The following is a 19,911-nucleotide window of genomic DNA, read 5'->3' on the forward strand; positions in this document are numbered from 1 at the left end:
TTAAGTATCTTGAAGCTGGATTTGAATTCAGGTCCTCCTGACTCCAGGGATGGTGCTCTAGCCACTGTACCACCTAGCTGCCCCACCTCCTTTTCTAAAACATCTATTTAGGGGAGCAGTTAGGTAGCACAGTGGATAGAGCACTGGCCCTGGAGTCAGGAGGACCTGAGTTCAAAACTATTTAGCTATGTGACTTTGGGCAAGTCACTTAACCCCATTGCCTGGCAAAAAACAAAATAAAAATCTATTTAGGGTATAGACCTAGTAGCAGTATCATTGTGAACTTTTATAACTTTGGGAGAATAGTTTCAAATTGCTTTCCAAAAATGACTGTACTCATTCACAGCCTTCATGAATAGTACATTTAATGGATTTTTTTCTCCATAACCACTCCAACATTTGTCATTTTTCCTTTTTGTCAACTTTGTCAATCTGATGGATGTGAGGCAGTACCTTAGAGTTATTTCAATATGATTTCTAAAATTATGAGTCATTTAGTACAATTTATATGACTTTAATATCTTGAATTTCTGAAAACTGCCTTTTTCTATCCTTTAACCATTTATCATTTAGGGAATGGCTCTTATATAAATGTTGAAAACTATCTTTACATATAATTGGAAAAATAAATTAATAAAAGAAAGAAAATTATAAAGAGAAAGGAGACCTTTATCGGAGAAACTTATTGTAAAGATTCACCATTTCCCTAATTTTGGCAAGAAGAATTTTAGTTGTATGGGGTTTGTTTGTAAAAACAAACAAAAACAAAAACATTAAATTCTTCTGGGTCAGAATCTTTTAAGTGAATTCATTTACATTTGCTCAAACCCTGAAACTTTTAACCAAATACATTTTCCTGCAATGTTAGGAGATCCTGGCATAATAAATTATTTGTCCATTCTTGAAGAGGACTATGACATCAGGAAGTAATGCCATGACATGCAATTGAATTGGATTTAAGTGAGGGAGACTGCGCAAAGTCACCAGCCTCATTTGGAATCATTTAGGTCCAGTGAACAGATATGGCTCAGGACAACTAAAGATGACTGGAGATGCAGTGGAAAACTTGGTCTTTTAAAGCTCAGGTCTTTCCCGGGTCACAGTTTGACTAAGGAAAAGCCCATTTAGTAATTAAAGCTAGTTAAGAAAGAGATGGGGCAAAGAGGCCAAGAATAGTCACTTTTGCTTAGTCCAAAAAAAAAAAAAATTCAACTGGGAGGGCAAGATATTTAAGACTTTTCAGTGATTAAAGCAGGTAAGCAAGAAATGAAGCAAAGTATAACATCTTTTATAATCCAAAACATCATTCTGGGAGGGGAGGCCATTAGGGTTTCTGGTCAAAATAGAAATAATTGTTATTTATATTCATTCTGAAACAATGAACAAGTGGATTTAACCTGGGATTCTACACTGTTTGTGAACTGATATTTTTGTCCTCTTTTCTTTTTTTTTTTTTTGCAAGGCAATGGGGTTAAGTGGCTTGCCCAAGGCCACACAGCTAGGTAATTATTAAGTGACTGAGGCTAGATTTGAACTCAGGTCCTCCTGACTCCAGGGCGGGTGCTCTATCCACTGAGCCACCTAGCCACCCCTTTGTCCTCCATCCTTGAAGAAGGTAATGCCATGGCAAGCACATGAATTGGGGTGCCTCAAACTCCTGGGGTACCCCACTTTTTCCTCCAGAGCTATCTGGGATCAGAGACCAGATCTGAATCAGGATGATTGGAGATGGTCCTGGATGTGAGGCAATCAGGGTTAAGTGGGGGGGCAGCTAGGTGGCGCAGTGGATAGAGCACTGGCCCTGGAGTCAGGAGGACCTGAGTTCAAATCCAACCTCAGACACTTAATAATTACCTAGCTGTGTGGCCTTGGTCAAGCCACTTAACCCCATTTGCCTAGCAAAAAACAAAACAAAAAAAATCAGGATTAAGTGACTTGTCCAAGTTCACAGTTATTCAGTGTCAATTATTCTGAGGCCAGATTTGAACTCCTGTCCTCCTGACTCCAAGGTCAGTATTCTATCCACTGCACCACCTAGTGAACTAAGTGAGACTGAAGGTAAAGGTGTAACAAGTGACAGCAAGTGACAAGTAATGAAGCATTTTTTTTCTCTTCAATATGCTACAAGAAATGGATTTGACTAGTTCTCAGGTAGATAAGTATTGAGGTGGCACTGTAACATTACTTTTGTTATTAAAATAGTCAAAATGGAAGGAGGGAAGGAGAGAATTTGAAATTCCAAAATTGAGGATAGCTGGGTGGTGCAATGACTAGAGCACCAGCCTTGAAGTCAGGAGTGCCTGGGTTCAAATACAACCTCAAACACTTAATAATTACCTAGCTGTGTGGCCTTGGGCAAGCAACTTAGCCCCATTGCCTTGAGAAATCTTAAAAAAAAAAAAAGAGTACTTATGGGGCAGCTAGGTGGCGTAGTGGATAAAGCACCAGCCTTGGAGTCAGGAGTACCTGGGCTCAAATCCAGTCTCAGACACTTAATAATTACCTAGCTGTGTGGCCTTGGGCAAGCCACTTAACCCATTTGCCTTGCAAAAACCTAAAAAAAAAAAATTCCAGAATTGTTTTTAAATGATGTTTAAAAATATTTAATGAAATAAATTAAAATATATTTAAATTTAAAAAAATATATGGTTTGAGTTCTGGTAACACTAGGTCTCTAGGTGGCTCAGAAGATGAGCTCTGGGCCTGGAGTTAGGGATCAAATCTGATCTCAGACACTTATTAACTGTATGCCACAGGATAAGTCTCTTCTTTGTTTGCCTAATTCACTGGAGAAGGAATAGCAAAGTATCTTTGCCAAGAAAACCCCATACAGAATCATGAAGTCAGACATAATTGAACAACTGAACGACGATACTAAGACTTCCTTCTTTGTGTTTTTTTTTTCCCATTAATTTTCTTTATACTCTTGCTTTTTGTTCCTCTGGATGAATTTCATTTTTTATAGTTCTATAAAGCAATCTTTTAGCAGTTGGATTGATATAGCACTCAATTAAATTAATTTAGGTAGTATTATCATTTTATTATGTTGATTCAGCTGCCCATAAGCAATTAATATTTCTCCAATTATTTAGATATGTCTTTATTTGTATGAGCAGTGTTTGGTAATTATGTTCATTTGGTTCTTGACAGTAGACTTCCAAATGTTTTGTTCTATCTGTACTTATTTAAATGATATTTCTCTTATTATCTTCTGGATTTTTTTTTGGTAATTTACAGAAATGTTAATGATTTTGTGGATTTATTTTTTATTCTGCAATTTTGTGGAAATTGTTCATTCTTTTTTTTTTATATTTTTCAAGGCAATGGGGTTAAGTGGCTTGCCCAAGGCCACACAGCTAGGTAATTATTAAGTGTCTGAGGTTGGATTTGAACCCAGGTACTCCTGACTCCAAGGTTGGTGCACTGCACCACCTAGCCTCCCCAGAAGTTGTTAATTCTATATAATTTTTAGTTGATGCTCTAGGATCTTCTAAGTGACTATCATATCATATGCAAAAAAGTAATCATATTATATAATGCTTGCCTATGCTTACTTAAATTTTTTGTTTTTGTTTCATTATTAACTACAGAAAGCAATGATGTTGATAATGGACATCTTTGCTTTGCCCCTGATCTTAGTGGAAAGGTGTCTAGTCTCATTACAGAAAATGTTGACTTTTGGTTTTAAATGCAGACTACTTATCATTTTAAGGAAAGCACTATTTATTCTTATACTTTCTGATTTCTTTTTTTTTTTTAACAGGAATTAGTATGATTGAAGCAGGGCCCACAGAAATTATTGTACTCTCTTGAAATTTCTCTGTACTGTAGAAGATGTTCTTCATTCTGTGTTGAGGATTTGGAATTTCCACTTCTTAAGCCTTGTTGGACTTTTAATCACACTCTTTGGGGCAGGAGAAGACATAGCATGCATTAAGTCATGGAAATGAGTACTACTGCCTTAGCCACTCCTTGGGACCCACCCCTGTGGCATAAGCATTGGAGAATACCTAAAGTCAGTTCCTAAATCATTCCTCAAGCATCTCCCTTGTCCCACCCACCATGGAAATGCATTTAAACAAAATCTTCCAAAGCAGAGAGCTCTTTGTCTTTCATCTTTCTTCTCTCTCTGTTGGGTTGCCACTCTTTTTCTCTCTCTAAACTAGATGCACATGATCCAACCCATGCAGTTGGAACAATAAGGCCCCAGCTTCATTTGGCTAGATCTATTTTGAACTAAGATACTCTCCTCCCCTCCCCTCCCATCCCATCCTATCCCCTTCTCTCCTCCCCTCTCTTCTCTTTAGTCTTTTTAACCTCAACTTCTGCTAATCAGTCTGTCCTTTAAGAAACTATCTTGCTGCTTCTCCAAAGAACTTAACTTGGGAAATTTATGTAGTATCCCATGAACTTTCTGCAATAAGACTGTGAACTTTTGCAGTAACCTGTGAATTAAAGTTTAAACCTTTCTTAAATCCCTGAGTCAGAAATTTGATGAGCTCTTCAACTCAAACAAGCTCGATCTTTAAGCCCCCTTTCCTGAAACACATTTCCTCTCTTTTTCATTATGTCAAAAGCTTTTTCTGCCTCTCTTGATAAAATTATATAATTTTTATTGTTCTTGTTATTAACAAAGTCAAATATGCTTACAGTTTTTCTAATATAGAACTATTCTGCATTCTTAGTGTAACTCAAGCCTAGTCAAAGTGTCTGGTCTTTGTAATATGTTGATATAGTCTCTTTGCTAATATATTATTTAAATTTTGACATCAATATTCATTAAGGAAATTGATCTATAGTTTGCTTCCTCTATTTTGATTCTGTTTGCTTTAGGATCTAGATTATATTTGTGTCACAGAAGAAATTTGGTAGGATCCATCCTTTACCTATTTTCCCATCAGTTTATGTATTATTTGAATGAATTATTCTATTTTTAAGAATAAATTTGTTTCTTTAACTACAAGTTTAAGATAGTTTTCAACATCCATTTTTTGTAAGGTTTTGAGTTCCACATTTTTCTCTTCCCCCTTCTCCTTTATAGCAAGCAATCTAATATAGGTTATACATGTATAATTATGTTAAACATACTTCCACATTAATCTGAATGAATTATTCTTTAAATACTTGCATTCACCTTCTCCCATGATAAAATGTAAATGGGGCTTTTATCAAAACATACTTTCCCTATTGGTTTGAGAGGCAGTAATGAGGACATGAGAGTAGACAGATCGCTATATTTGTTCCTTAGTAACTCAGTCCTTTGGTTGAGAACATGATGTGCACCATGGAAATAGACTGTTTTTGTCTAGTTTAGTTCTGCATTGTAGATATGTAACAACTATCATGTTAAATGTGTCTGCACTGTAGTCCCTGATCACTGTAAATGTGTATAATTGTTTTAACACTTTTGATTTGTGGAACAGCTTTCTAGTGAAAACACCAGTCAACAACTTTTCTATTATTAAAAGGTGGTTTTTCCCCTCCCTAAATGGTTCATTGTACTGTATGCAGTGTTTTGATCATTGGCCAAGCTTTTTATGTATGCATCAACTTTTGTTGCTAGTTTGAGGCTGAAGATTCAGTTGTCTTTGTTCACCATTTGTGGAAATAGTACAAGTAGGATTTAAATAGAATATTTCTTCAGTTTTTAATATTAGCCATAGCACTGGTTAGTATCTGAGTAGTGTCATGAAACGTTTCACTTATTCAAATGTTTTGAGAGATTTTGTGACATTACAAAAAAAAACCAATCTGAATATTATGTTCAAGTTTATAGACAATAAGCAGCAGATTGTTAAAAAAATGTAGTAATCTTCCCTCTATGATTTGTCATAATGCCTGTGACCAAAAAATGTGCATGGACCAAACAATTTCATCTTTGAAGTAACATAGATATGTATGATTGGTTAAAAAAATAATAATAAAAGAATAAATAAATAAATAAATGCATCTGGTCCTAGGTTTTTTTTTCTTTTAAGACTTTATTTATTCTTTGTTCAACTTCTAAGATAGGGTTATTTAAGTATTCTACTTCTTATTCTGTTAATCAATTATCTATTCTTTCTTCCTCTCTTTTCTTATTTCTTTCCTTCTTTCCTTTCTTTTTAATTTAATGAAGGTGTATATGAATACACACATATATATATAAATATTACAATTTATATTTATGTAAATATTCATCCATTTCATTCAGATTACAAGTTTTATTGACATAGAGTTAGTGAAATTACTCCTAATTATTTTATTTCTTCATTGCTTATGAATTCACATCTTTCTTTTTGGATACTGGCAACTTTGTTTTCTTCTTTCTTTGTAAGATCAAATTAATTCATGACTCATCAATTTTATTGTTTGTTTTCCTTTTTTTAAAAAATCTCTGAGTTTTGCTTATTAATTGGGGGAAGGGGTTGCCTTCAATTTTGTTAATCTTTCCTTTGATTTTCAGATATTCAAATTTGTTGTTTAATTGAATTTTTAAAAATTTGTTTGTTTTCAAGCTTTTTTAGTTGAATACCCAATTTATTTGTCTCTTCTTCCTTCCTTCCTTCTTTTCTTTTTAACTTACTGGAAGTATAAGTTTATACACACAAATAAATATATATATACACATATACATATATGTGTATATATACATTTATACATATATATTTATATTTTTCTTCTAAGTACTACTTAGATTGCATTGGAAAAATATTGGTATGTTTTCTCAATGTTGTCATCACTTTTAATGAAATGATTATTTTCATAATTTGTGCTTTGATCTATCATTCTTTAGGATTGATTAAACTTTAAATCAATTTTAAATCTCTTTCATAGGTCCTTTATTCAATCTAATTTCATGGCTTTATTTTTGATAAAAGATACATTTGGTATTTCTTCTCTGCATTTGTTGATGAGGTTTCTATGCCTTAGTATATGTTCAATTTTTGTGAAGATGTCATGCATAGCTGAGAATGGGTTTACTTTCTATTCAATTCAATATTCTCCATTCAATATTTCACATTCAGTATTCTCTAGAGGCCTATCATATCCATTTTTTTTATAAAATTCCATTCAAATCCTTCATTTGTCTTTTCGCTTATTTTTGGTTAAATTTATCCAGGTATGGGGCAGCTAGGTGGCACAGTGGATAGAGCACCAGCCCTAGAATCAGGAGTACCTGAGTTCAAATCCAATCTCAGACACTTAATAATTACATAACTGGGTGGCCTCGAGCAAGTCACTTAACCCCACTGCTTTGCAAAAAAAAATTTATCCAGGTATGATGAGATAAATTAAGATTCCCCTACTATTATGGTTTTATCTCTTTCTCCTTGAAACTAATTTAGTTTTTCCTTTAAGAATTTAAATGCTTGCCATTTTGTGCATATATGTTTAGAATTGCATTATTTCAATTAATTGTATTCATTATCCATGGTACCTCTCAGCGAAATGAAATTTCTCTGTTTATTTCTTATAATTAGACCTGTTTTTGCTATTCCTTTGTCTGAGATCATTACTACTACCCCAGCTCGTTTTTTTTAGCTGAAGTATAATAGATTCTGCTTCATCCCCTAATTTTAACTTTGTATTTATTTTTCTATTTCTAACATAAAAGATGCACTGCTGAATTCTAGTTTCTAAGCTATTCTGCTATTCTCTTCCATTTTATGGGTGAGTTCATTCTATTCACATTCACAATTATGTATATTATTTGTATTTCCCTCCATCTTATTCTCTTACACTTTTCCTTATTCTGTTTTTTTTTAAGGTTTTTGCAAGACAAGTGGGGTTAAGTGGCTTGCCCAAGGCCACACAGCTAGATAATTATTAAGTGTCTGAGACTGGATTTGAACCCAAGTACTCCTGACTCCAGGGCCAGTGCTTTATCCACTGCACCACCTAGCCGCCCTGCTACTTTTCCTTCTTTTTGCTTTTCCCTCCATAAGAATTTGTTTTGCTTCTGACTAATCTCTTGCTTAATATATATATTCTCTCTTCTCTTAACTTTTTCTTCCCATTTCCCTCTTTAGGACAGATTGCTGTTTCATCTTTCTACTTGGTTGATTCTTCCTTTATTATGAGGAGACCCAGGTCAAAGATGTCTTCATCCCTCTCCAGGTTGCACTACTGGCTCATCTCCACACTACTTTCTCTATCATGACCCCTCATCAGGTATTTTCTCCCCCTGTCCCTCCCTGAACCCTCATCTCCATTTTTCAGCCCCCTTTTATATGTTACTTTTACCCATTAAAAGGTAAGGGCCTTGAGGGAAGGGACTTTCTTTTTGATTATATGTGTGTGTGTGTGTGTGTGTGTGTGTGTGTGTGTGTGTGTGTGTGTGTATATACATATATATTTTTTCGTTTATTACCACAGTTGATAGTGTTGCCCAATCAACCATTCCTCCTTACTTGTATAGACATATTTGTGCTTCCATTTGAGTGAGATGATTTTCCCCATTCTTCTTCTCCCTTCCCCTTTAGTATATTTCTCTCCTTCTCCCTTTCTATTCTTTTAAGATCATCAAAACATTAACAGGATCAATTCTAGACCCTCTAACTAGATCACCTCTATGACCCCCAAAGATGATAGAGTTCCACTGGGCTACATGTATCATCTCCCCATATAAGAATGCAAGCAGTTTTACTTGTTTAGTCCCTAACAACATCATTCATGTTTATCTCTTTATGCTTCTCTAAATGCCTGTATTTGAATTTCCAATTTTCTACTCTTGTCTTCCTATTAGGAATGCTTAGAAGCCCTTTATTTCATTGAAGGGTCATTCCCCACCAGTAGGATTATACTCAGTTTTGCTGATAAATTAACCTTGGTTTTAAGCCTAAATCTTTTGCCTTGTAGAATATTTTCACTTTCTGCACTCCCTTATGGCATTAGAAGCTAAATCTTGTCTGAATCCCAACTGTAACTCTTCAGTACTTGAAATCTTTCTTTCTGGTTATTTGCACTAATCTTTTTTTTTTCTTTTACCTAAGGGCACAGGAATTTTGGCTATAATGTTTGAATTTTCATTTTAGGTTTTCTTTCAGCAGTCACTGGTGGAGTCTTTCAATATCAATTTCTTTTATAACTTCTTTTTTATATTTAATATTTATTTATTCTCATTTTGTACAGGATATTTAAGCTAGTTTATTCTGCCTTTCAGATAATCCAATGATTCCACATGACCTCCTGGTCAATTGTTTTTGCTATACAATACTTAAGATTTTCTCCCCCTTTTTTCAGAATTTTTCTTTGTATAACTACTTCTTGGTGACTCATGAAGTCATTAGCTTCTCTTTGGTTAATTCTAAATTTTAGGAAGTTATTTATTTGGATAAGGTATTGTATCTCTTTTTTCAACTGTTAATATTCTATTCACATCTTTCTACCATAGCTCTCATTTCTTTTCCCATTTTTTCTCCACTGCTATCATTTAGTTTTTAAAATACTTTTTAACTTTTTTTAAAACTCTTGCTTTACTTTTCAAAGGAATTATGGCTATCCTGGGACCAAAGGTTGGAGATGGTTTTTGTTCATTCTTTTATTCTAGGTTTGTGCCTTTTGTTTTCCTGTCCCCATAGTAGTTCTTTATGATGGAAATCTCTTTTTGTTTGCGGTGCATCTCTTCAGTACTTCTTGACTTGAAACCATAGGTTAAGGCTGGACTCTGAGCTCTTTGGGGGAACATCTGGGCTAAGTTTCTGTCCTCTCTACCCTACTGCTTTCACAGCTCAGGTTGGGGGCCTGCTAGCTTTTAGCATTCTCAGAGTGATGTAAGCCAGGGTGAAGTCTGCTCACTGCCTTCCCTTTCAGAACTCTGCAAGCTCCTGACCCAGGTTTAGGCCTGTTGACTTGTTCCTGGTTGGAAGTTTCAGTGGTGAAAAGAGTAGTTGCTAATTTCAGTCGTGGCCACTGGAATAAGTCACTCTGAGCCTGCTGGGATACTCTGTGGGTTCAGTGACTGAGCTGCAGGCTTTCCCTTTCATCTGAGATTCCTGCCCTGGTTATTCTAATGCAGGCTTCAGCCTGGGCTGGATGCTAGAGCAGAGGTCCTGCTCTCCCCTCGGAATCAGAACCTATCATTTCTTTCTTCCAAACTTCCTATCCACTCAATGCATAGCAAAACTTCACAATTGTTGGGGCGGCTAGGTGACGCAGTGGATAGAGCACCGGCCCTGGAGTCAGGAGTACCTGAGTTCAGATCCAGCCTCAGACAATAATTACCTAGCCATATGGTCTTGGGCCACTTAACCCCACTTGCCTTGCAAAAATCTAAAAAACAAAATACTTCACAATTGTAACTGTTCCTCTCTGCCTGGATCCAGGTATCTCTTCAGTCTGTCTTGGATCTGTGACCCAAAGCTAAGTACTAGACCTCAATTTTCAGGTGGACATCCATTTCTACACTCTGGACTAGTTCTTGGGATATCCCAGACAATGCTTCTTGCCCCAGGGTACAGTCTTCATTTTTTTTAGTTTCTGGACAATGGACTGTCCCCCACAGAGTGTGTTCCTGGACAGACTTTGTCCTTATTACCCAAAGACCTTTCTGTTTGTCTTCCTAAACCACCTTGGACTAGGAAAAAAGTGAAAAAGCTTCAAGAACTACTAGACCCGTTGTTATAGGTTAGGGAGTTGAGGTTTAGAAAGAGTAAGTGACATTACCAGAGCCTCACAGAAGTTAAGTGCCAAAGTCAAGACACAAACCCAAGTCTTCCTGCCTTCTGCCTACTTATTCATACTTGGCCATATTGCCAGTAACGTTGCCATCTAACTTAAGACTTTGTATTTTATCACCGAGGTCATAGGAAACCTTTGAGTCTTCTTGAGCAGAGGAGATCTGACCTTTAGCAAAGTCACTTTAGCAGTCCTGTGAAAAATATAATGGGATGGAGAGGGGCTGAAGCTAGAGGACTCAGAAGGCCAATGCGAGAATATAGGCAGTAAGTGGTAGCTACATGAGTAGAGAGGAGATGAAAGAGTGAGATGCTATGGAGGAAGATGTGACAGAATTTGGTCTCTGATTAGACATATGGGATGAGGGACATGAAGGAGATTATTATGTGTTGGATTGGATTGAATAGAATCAGATTCTATTTGGAGCAGACCAGAAGAGGTTGACTGGGATGGGGCTAGGACTGGAGACTATCACACAAGGATGGCTGAAGGTATTGGGGATGTTGAGTCTGGAGAAGCCTGGGATGGGGTAAGGGGTCATGGAAAGGAGGGATCCGAATGATTCCACTTGACCCTGCAGGGCAGAACCAGGTTAAATGGGGAATGTCACAGAAGGAACTTAGGATTGATGTCAGGAAAATTTTCCTCACAATGAAAGTGGCCCCAAATGGGAGTGGGGAGGGTCTCTCTCAAGAGATAGTAGGTCTTCCTCCTGAAGACCTTCCAGAAGAAGCTAGGTAGTCAGTCACTCCTCAGAGATGCCAGAGAGGGAGCTCTGCCTCAGATAAAGGTCAGCCAATAAGCATTTATTAAGCTCCTACTGTGTGCTAGATAAAGAAAAGTAAGAACAGTCTCTTCCCTCAAGGAGCTCACAATTTACTAGGGGAAGACAACATGGAAGCAGCCATATCACACAAGATGTAGACAGGCTAAGTTGGAGATAATCTCAAAGGGGAAACACTGGCATGAAGAGAGATTGGGAAAGCCTTCCTAATATAAGGTGGAACTTGAGCTGAAGCTTAAAGCAGGAGACAAAGATCTCCTGAAGGAGGGAATTCTAGGCATTGGACACTGCCAAGGAAGATGTCCAAAGTCTGGAGACAGGAGGTGTTATGCAAGCGGCAACTGCTTTGTCACTGGACTATCACTGGACTGTCACTGGGAAGCAGGAAGGTGGCCAGGTTGTAATGGGCTATAAAAAAAATTGAAAGATCTTATTTAATCCTGGAAGACCTAGGAAGGAGTTTATTGAATAGGAATGTGACACAGCTAAAGATACTTTAAAATCACTGGGAGAGCTGAGTAGGGTAGGGAAAAAGGGGAGCTGGGGAGTTATTGCACATCACTGCAATGTCGGTGTGAGGTGAGATTCTGTGATCCTATGGATTACTATTTTTATCTAAAGACTGCTGGAACCCACACATCCATTAGGAACTGAGGCTTGTGTCAGCCTGGCAGGACAGAGAAGTGCCACCAGTGGGTGGTGGGTCCCACTGGCAAAGCTGAACATGCCACCCATGGAGCCAACCCATCAAGCCCTGGAAGAGTGATCACTTGAGGATGAGAAGCTGGTGCAATATCTCAAACAATAGAAGTGTAGAAGTATTGGGAGCACCAGGGAAGGACAACTCTCAGTCCAAGGGGAAGCCCCCAATGACTATCCTGAGCCATTTACTTTGGACATATCCCTTATTCTTCAGGGGTTTCAGTCTTATCAGTCAAATGAAGAGATTTGAGCTGCTTTCCTCTGCCCTGATCAGACCACATTTGGTGTTCGATTCTGAGTTCCGCCATTTTGTAAGGATATTGATAAACTGACAGTGTCCACAGGATTGCACTCAAGGGCCTTGAGTCCCTTAATAATCCTAACAACAATGGCAACAACCACTAGAATTTACATATCACTTCCAAGTTTGCACATCACTTTACATTTCTCATCTGGCCATATTCTTCTGAATTTCTCCATCATACCCCCCCACCTTCATGTGTTGGGTACCTTCTCTCCTCCTCTTATCCCCCCCTTTCAATTTCCCTTAATGTGTTGACCTTTCCAATTAGGATGTAGTTTCCTTGTATATTCTATCTTTCTTTTTGCTTATATTTTATTCTTAGCTTAATAAATATTTGCTGATTGATTGGTTAGGTGTTATCTGATCCTCCTTGCAGTCTTAAAAATTAATGCTATTATTGGGGGTGGCTAGGCAGCACAGTGGATAGAGCACTGGCCCTGGAGTCAGGAGTACCTGAGTTCAAATCCAGCCTCAGACACTTCATAATGACCTAGCTGTGTGGCCTTGGGCAAGCCACTTAACCCCACTGCCTAGCAAAAACCAAAAAACCACAAAAACAAAAAATTAATGCTATTATTATTATTATTATTATTATTAAGTCCATTGTATAAATAAGGAAATTAAAACTGGGAAGGTTATTAAGCATTTGAGGAAGGGTTTGAACTCAGTTCTTCCTAAGTGTAAGATCACACGATATCCACTGTACCAACTACATTTGCCAACTGAAGGATCTGAGGGTACCTATCCTAGAGAAAGACATGAGGAGAATACGATTATTACTGTTCCTGTCATTTGAAAAAGGCAGTTAGAGGACCTTGAGTTCAAATCTGCCCTCAGATCCATGCTAGCTGCTTGACTGAGCAAGTCACTTCACCTGTTTGCCTCAGTTTCCTCATCTGGAATATGAGTTAGTGAAGGAAATGGACAAGCACTCTAGGATCATTGCCAAGAAAAGCCCAGATGTGGCCACTTGGCTGAAATGACTGTGCAAAAAGATTTGGAAGAGGGATTGGGCAGAATATAGTATCATGGATGGGAGCTTCAAAGAAGCAAATTAAAAGTGGTGTCAGCCTATAAGCACTTATTAAACTCCTACTGTGAACCAAGCAAAACTAGGAGCAATGGGAAGGTGCTAAAGAGAGGCAACATTTGGTCTGACATCAGGAATAATGATTTCCAGAGAATTAGAGCTGTCCCAGAGAGAAATGGACAGCCTTGGGAAGTGGGATCTTCCCATAGAGATTGATGATAACAACTTCTCAGGAGAATGATGGGAAATTCTCATCCAAGTCTGGATTGGACTAGACAAGCGCTGAAGTCTCCCAGCCAATTCCACCCCATCTCCTCTGGAAGACGCCTCTCAGCCTCTGTGGGGCAGCAGATGGGGCTTGGAAGAATGCGGTTTGAAGAGAAAACAGACAGGAATCTAGAGAGAAGTTGGCTATTTATTCTTTTACAAATTAACAACTGTATTTACAATCCTCTTATCTTTGTAAAAACAGATCTAAACACTTCATCTAAAGGGTTGAGCCACTGACAGTGGGTGGCACCAGGAACGCTTCTCTGCCCCTCCCTCCCTCCTCTCTGGGCCATCCCAAGGAATCTTGGGATACCCCTGCTCTCGGACCATATGGGGACTGCCCTTTTGTTGTTTCGCTCAGGGCCTATTCAGTAGCCCAAACATATGTTTGGTCATCCAGTCCAGGTCCCACCTGTGACGGTGCTGCCCAGATCTAGGGCACGCTGGTTGTATTCACTGGGATCCTCTGATCTCCTAGAACTATGTGAGATCTGACTCTGTGGCCAGGTCATTGTCCATGGATGGAGCTGTTGGTGTCCTTCCTGTCATCTGACTCAATCATGATTAATGGGGCTTCTACACACCCACCTGCTTAGATATCAGCTGAAGCTGGTGGGGAGGGAACGAGGGCGCTGACCACCTGTGTTCTTTACAGTGGAGGCCAGGTCTATGGGCTGGGGACTCCAGACTGCTTGGAGATCCCAAAAATATGCAGTTCCCATCGGGCACAGCCTTGCTAATGCCCTAGCCACGGACAAAATGAGAGAGGTCAGAAAAGGGTGTACAAGGAGAGGCAATCCTGGAGCAATGCGCTATCTTCATGGCCTCACTAATGGTACAGTGTGGAAGAAGGCATCATCAGAAGACCGATCTTCACTAGCCAGGAGATAGGTTTGGGTGTGGAGAGCACTATGGCCCCCTCCTTCCACGCCGTTAAGCCCCCTGCTCCAAGGGGTGGTATGGAGTAGGAAAGGGCAGAAAGAGCACGGGCAGAGGTGGAACAATGGTGAGGGTGCTGGAGTGGGCTAATGGAAGGTGCTAAAGGTTTTGGAGGCTGAGCGCCAGCTCACTCTTATTGTCCAGGAGAAACTGCTCACAGGCCTTGAAGGTGGTGATGAATCCGGATGACAACCCGGACACATTGGTCGTCACATAGTTCAGCAAACTGGTCGTAGCCTGATTGTAGTAAGAGACCTGAAAAGGGTAGCGAGAGAGGCAGGGCTGAAGCAAGTCAAGTCAACAAGCAACACTGAAGCACCTACGGTATGACAGATACTGTGCCAGGGACACAAAGGAAACAAACAAAACCAGTCCCTGCCCTCAGGGAACTGACAGTCTATAGAGAGATGACAAGTAAAGAATTACATCCCAATAAAATAGAGAGAGAATAAATGACAGATGATGAGCAGAGGGAAGGTGCAGGTAGTATGAGACCTCAAGAAAGGCCTTTGGTAAAAGAGAGTGGCATCAGATGCCACGATGGGGTCTGGCGCCTTCTCAGCTCCAGCTGAGGAAGGGAGGGATTGAACCCTGGCAAACTCCTCCATCCTTGGCAAACCACCTGCTGTTGGCAAGACCTGGCAAAGTGCTGCAGCAGAAGAAAAACTGGGCTCAAATATTCCCTCTGATGCTTCCTACCTGTCTGAAACACTGGGCTAATCCCTGAACTTCCTGAACCTCGGTTGCCTCATCTGTAAAATGGACATGCCAGATCAGATGAGTTTTCAAGCTCTGTCTGGATCTAAGAGCACAGTCTTGTGCTTTCTGCTCATCCCCATTACGCAAGAGGTCCAGCCAGTCTTGGCTGTGGACTTGTTGATATGTGACAAATGGAGAACCAAATCCCACTGATTTCCAGAGTCCAAGAACTGTCGATCTGAAAGCAAAATCCCTGTCTTTTCTCCCTAATCCCTCACCTTCTCAGGGAACCCCACAGTTTATAATCACTGCTCACAATCGTGACCTCATCTGATATTCACATCAACTTTGGGAGGTTGGCAGGCAGAGGAGAGACTGTCCTCTCAGAATGATAGCACCCGATGGCTCTTGGTCAACCCATGCCTGATGAGGAAGCCCCCTCCCCACATTCTCCAACAAGTGGAGAGTGATTTTACAGAAGGGGAAATTGAGTCTTAAAGAGATCAAATGATTCTCTTGAAATCATACAGTCAGCTTAGTAGCGAAGTTGGGTCCTAAGCCCAGGTGACAGAATCATAAAGCTGGAAAGTCACATAACCCAGGTCCTCTGTCCCTAGTGATCTCCAGTAACTGCCATAGAACTTTGAGTGAGGATGAGCCTCTGCAGATACTTTGCCCTGACCTGGTGACTGGTTTTGCCTCTTTTTTTTTAAATACTAGCTGGCAGGGGCGGCTAGGTGGCGCAGTGGATAAAGCACCGGCCCTGGAGACAGGAGTACCTGGGTTCAAATCCGGTCTCAGACACTTAATAATTACCTAGCTGTGTGGCCTTGGGCAAGCCACTTAACCCCGTTTGCCTTGCAAAAACCTGAAAAAAAAATACTAGCTGGCATTTAGTTAGTACTCTAAGGTTATTCTCATTTGATTCTGGTTGCCATCCTGTGAGGCAGGCACTATAATTATCCTCATTTTACAGAAGGGTAAACTGAAGTCCAGGGAAATGAAATGACACTTTAAGTTTTTTGTTCTAGGAAGTGGTTCTCTAGGTGAGAGACACTGGTAAAAAATTGGTGATACAAAAGATAACAATAAAAATATAATTAAAAACTTTCCGTATGGAAACCCTGACTTTGCCACTTCCTAGCTCCATGGCCAAGCCAATTCATTCCGTACTTCAGTTTCTCCATCTGTAAAATGGGGGTGCAGCCTCACCAAGCTATTACGAGGATCAGAGGAGACAACAGGGAGAAAGTGAGGACCATAGGTTTCTTCTCACTGACGGATTCTCCTCTCATGCTATTTACAATGTGGCAGAAATTTGTTTTATGTGCCCTCCTAGATGTAATGGGTTTGGCATGCCTTCTTCAAAGGTGGAAGGTTTGGGAAAGGGAGAGGGCATTGGAACTAGAAATAAAATTAATGGGGAAAAAAGCAATATTTGCGCTGTGGGATGGGGGGGGGGGAGACATGCACAGAAAGCAGAGGCTCCTGATCCTTACCTTAGTTTGTTGATCCCCTTCCCTCCAGAGACAGAAGCCAGAACAGAGGGTCTCCCCTCTGATACGTTCGGGGGTCTCAGGGTGTGTGGGCAAAGTGACTGACCTTAGGGCAATGACATAGGGCTCCCTAGAACAGAAAAAGAAAGAGGTGATAGGAAGACCAATCCATAGGAAGAGAGAGCCTCCCATTTTCTATGAGACTTTCCAGGCCATAAGAGAGACATCCCTTAATTGTCACTTCATTTTTTTCTCCCAGGTCACCTGATTCATGTGACCTGCTTCAGAACCTTTTTATTTCATTGCCTGCAAAACATTAAGAAATGCCCAAGTTTACCCAGTCTGTCCGTGAGACAATGGGGCACAAAAGAAGTGTCCCAGTGTCTGAGGATCTGGGTTCAAGGCCCATTTATGGCCTGTGTGACCCTAGCAGTCTTCCTCTCTAAAATGAGGGAAGCATCAGCAAAATCACTTCTCACAGCTCTAACCCTAGAGACTTCTCCATGCTCTTCACAGAGAGCTGGGCCCCTCCAGCTTCCAGCAGTGGGACCCTCTTCATCCAGGTCCCCAAACATCCCCAGGGACCATCTCTGAAGACCCCCAGGACTGAGTTCTTGGTGGCCACTCTCCTTAAACTATAAGCCATTTGATTTAGCAGTGCGTTTTCTTAGTCTATTTTTTAATTCACATCCAAATTAATTTTTTAAAATTTGTTTAAGGCAAAAATGAATTAAAATGAAAATAATAGAATCTACAAGAAATTTTAAGGGATCAGTTAATCCATCATTAACTCTCACCTGCAGCCCAATCCCAACAAATGACTTGCCCAAAGTCACAAAACAAAAGAAGTAGAAAACCCGGGGTTTAATGGAAAGGTGAAGACAAAAAGGAAGGGGATAGAACAGGAGAAAAGATAAATAAATACAAAGCATTTGTAAAATAATCCAAAGTAATTAGAGGGGCAAAGGAAGAATATGGAAGAATCAGGAAAGGCTTCACAGAAGAGATGGCATCAAAGCTCAATCTGAAAGAAGTTAGGCATTGGGGAATTGTCTGTGCAAAGGCATGAAGGTGGGAGATTGTCATGCGTAAGGAAGGCTATTCCATGCCAAATCATGCTCAGTTCTGGGGATGTAAATAGAAGGAAGCAAGTCCCTGCCCTCAGTGAGCTTCTAATAGAAAGGGCGGAGGATAGTTGCAAGGAGGGAGACAGACATCAAAAGCAGAGGGACCCATCAGGCCTTCAAGACCCAGAACTCAGGTGTTGGCTGTAGAAGCAAAGAGACAGGCAAGAATTTGGGGAGGAAGAAGAATCAAGGGCATTCTTACCCTAATAAGATTCTAGATGGGTCTCAATAGTTGCATGTATGTTCTAAGCTTCCCTAGGCCCCACCCAGGTCTGGAATTCCATGTTCTAAGTTATCTCCCAGCTCTGGTCTGAAGCATACTAAGGTCATTTTCACATTAAAAGTCTCTTTTCAAGTCTCCCAGCTCTGACATCCTCTGTTCCAAGACCCCTCCCCGCCCTGACCTTCCCTGGTCTCAGTCCCCTCACCTCTGACATCCCTGTTAGAGGACGCTGGACATCATGCTGGACTTCCAGGCAAGAAGACAGGGGTTCCACACCCCCCAGCGCGCACACACACACACACACACACACACAAACACACACACACATACACACACATACATACACACACATACACACACATACACACATACACATACACAAACATACACACATATACACATACACACACACACACACACACACACACCCTACCCCACTTATGTAGCTAGCTCCCAGTCCCTGAGTTAAGGGTGGAAAGCCTGGTGGTCAGAGGATGCCCTGCCAGGGCCGGGCCCCTCGGAGGCCCTTCCCCCTCCTCAGCGCCCCCAGCGCGGCCCGCCGGGCCACTCACCCGCTGTCACAGGGCTTCCTCCGGGAGGCCAGGATGACGAAGTCCCGGGGCTTGCCGTCGGGGTCCCCCAGGACGGGGCTGATGACGTGGTAGATGGCGTCGTCCTCGTCCACCTGCTGCACCAGCTCCACGCTCCTGCCAGGGGAGAGGGCGTTCTGGGGGGGGTCGGGGGGCTGGAACCCACCGGGGAGACATCGGAGCTGCCCGGGAAGGGAGGATCGATACCCAGCCTGGGCCGCTCCACCCCCCGGGCCTGAATATTTCATGTCTCCATCTATTATTCACCAGAAGCATCATCGCCGGCCCCGAGCACCCCCGCCTGCAGGGCCAGCTGGGGGGGAGCTAGCTCAGAGACCAGGGACTCACCAGGGGAGGGCAGAGCTGGGAGGGGACCTGGAACCCGGGAGGGCAGAGCTGGGAGGGGACCTGGAACCCGGGAGGGCAGAGCTGGGAGGGGACCTGGAACCCGGGAGGGCAGAGCTGGGAGGGGACCTGGAACCCAGGAGGGCAGAGCTGGGAGGGGACCAGAACAGGGGAGGGCAGAGCTGGGAGGGGACCAGAACAGGGGAGGGCAGAGCTGGGAGGGGACCAGAACAGGGGAGGGCAGAGCTGGGAGGGGACCAGAACAGGGGAGGGCAGAGCTGGGAGGGGACCTGGAACCCGGGAGGGCAGAGCTGGGAGGGGACCTGGAACCCAGGAGGGCAGAGCTGAGAGGGGACCTGGAACCCAGGAGGGCAGAGCTGGGAGGGGACCAGAACAGGGGAGGGCAGAGCTGGGAGGGGACCTGGAACCCGGGAGGGCAGAGCTGGGAGGGGACCTGGAACCCAGGAGGGCAGAGCTGGGAGGGGACCTGGAACCCAGGAGGGCAGAGTTGAGAAAGGCCTTAGAACAGATGTCGGGGCTGGGAGGGACCTTAGAATAGGGGGTATCAGATCTGGGAGGGCTTTAGAACAGGGAAGGTCAGACTTAGGAGGAGCCTTAGAGATCATCTAACCCAACCCCTTCATTGTAAAGAAGGGAAAGCAGAGGCCCTGGAAGAGAAGTGGTCAACTCAGGGGACCCAGTGACAAGGAGGCCTGGTGCCATCCCAAAGTCCGGCACCCTTT

General features: G+C 41.5%; 1 protein-coding gene across 8 annotated transcripts in view; it reads right to left on the reverse strand.

The window, feature by feature from the left end:
* Positions 1-13,865: 13,865 nt before the first annotated feature.
* Positions 13,866-19,911, reverse strand: part of ACOT11 (acyl-CoA thioesterase 11) — an 83,729-nt gene continuing 77,683 nt past the window's right edge. For 7 of the 8 annotated variants that reach the window (XM_074221362.1, XM_074221358.1, XM_074221355.1 and 4 more), the window contains 3 exons: positions 18,806-18,940; positions 16,887-17,013; positions 13,867-14,943 (listed from right to left, as the gene is read on the reverse strand). In XM_074221362.1, coding sequence (XP_074077463.1) covers positions 14,788-14,943; positions 16,887-17,013; positions 18,806-18,940 — 418 coding nt within the window. In that variant the 3' untranslated portion in view covers positions 13,867-14,787. Of the gene's footprint in view, positions 14,944-16,886; positions 17,014-18,805; positions 18,941-19,911 lie in introns of all 8 variants that reach the window. The other variant, XM_074221354.1, reaches the window with a different exon arrangement.

Source organism: Macrotis lagotis, chromosome 2 (genome assembly GCF_037893015.1).
Source record: "Macrotis lagotis isolate mMagLag1 chromosome 2, bilby.v1.9.chrom.fasta, whole genome shotgun sequence".
Classification (NCBI taxonomy): Eukaryota; Metazoa; Chordata; class Mammalia; order Peramelemorphia; family Peramelidae; genus Macrotis; species Macrotis lagotis.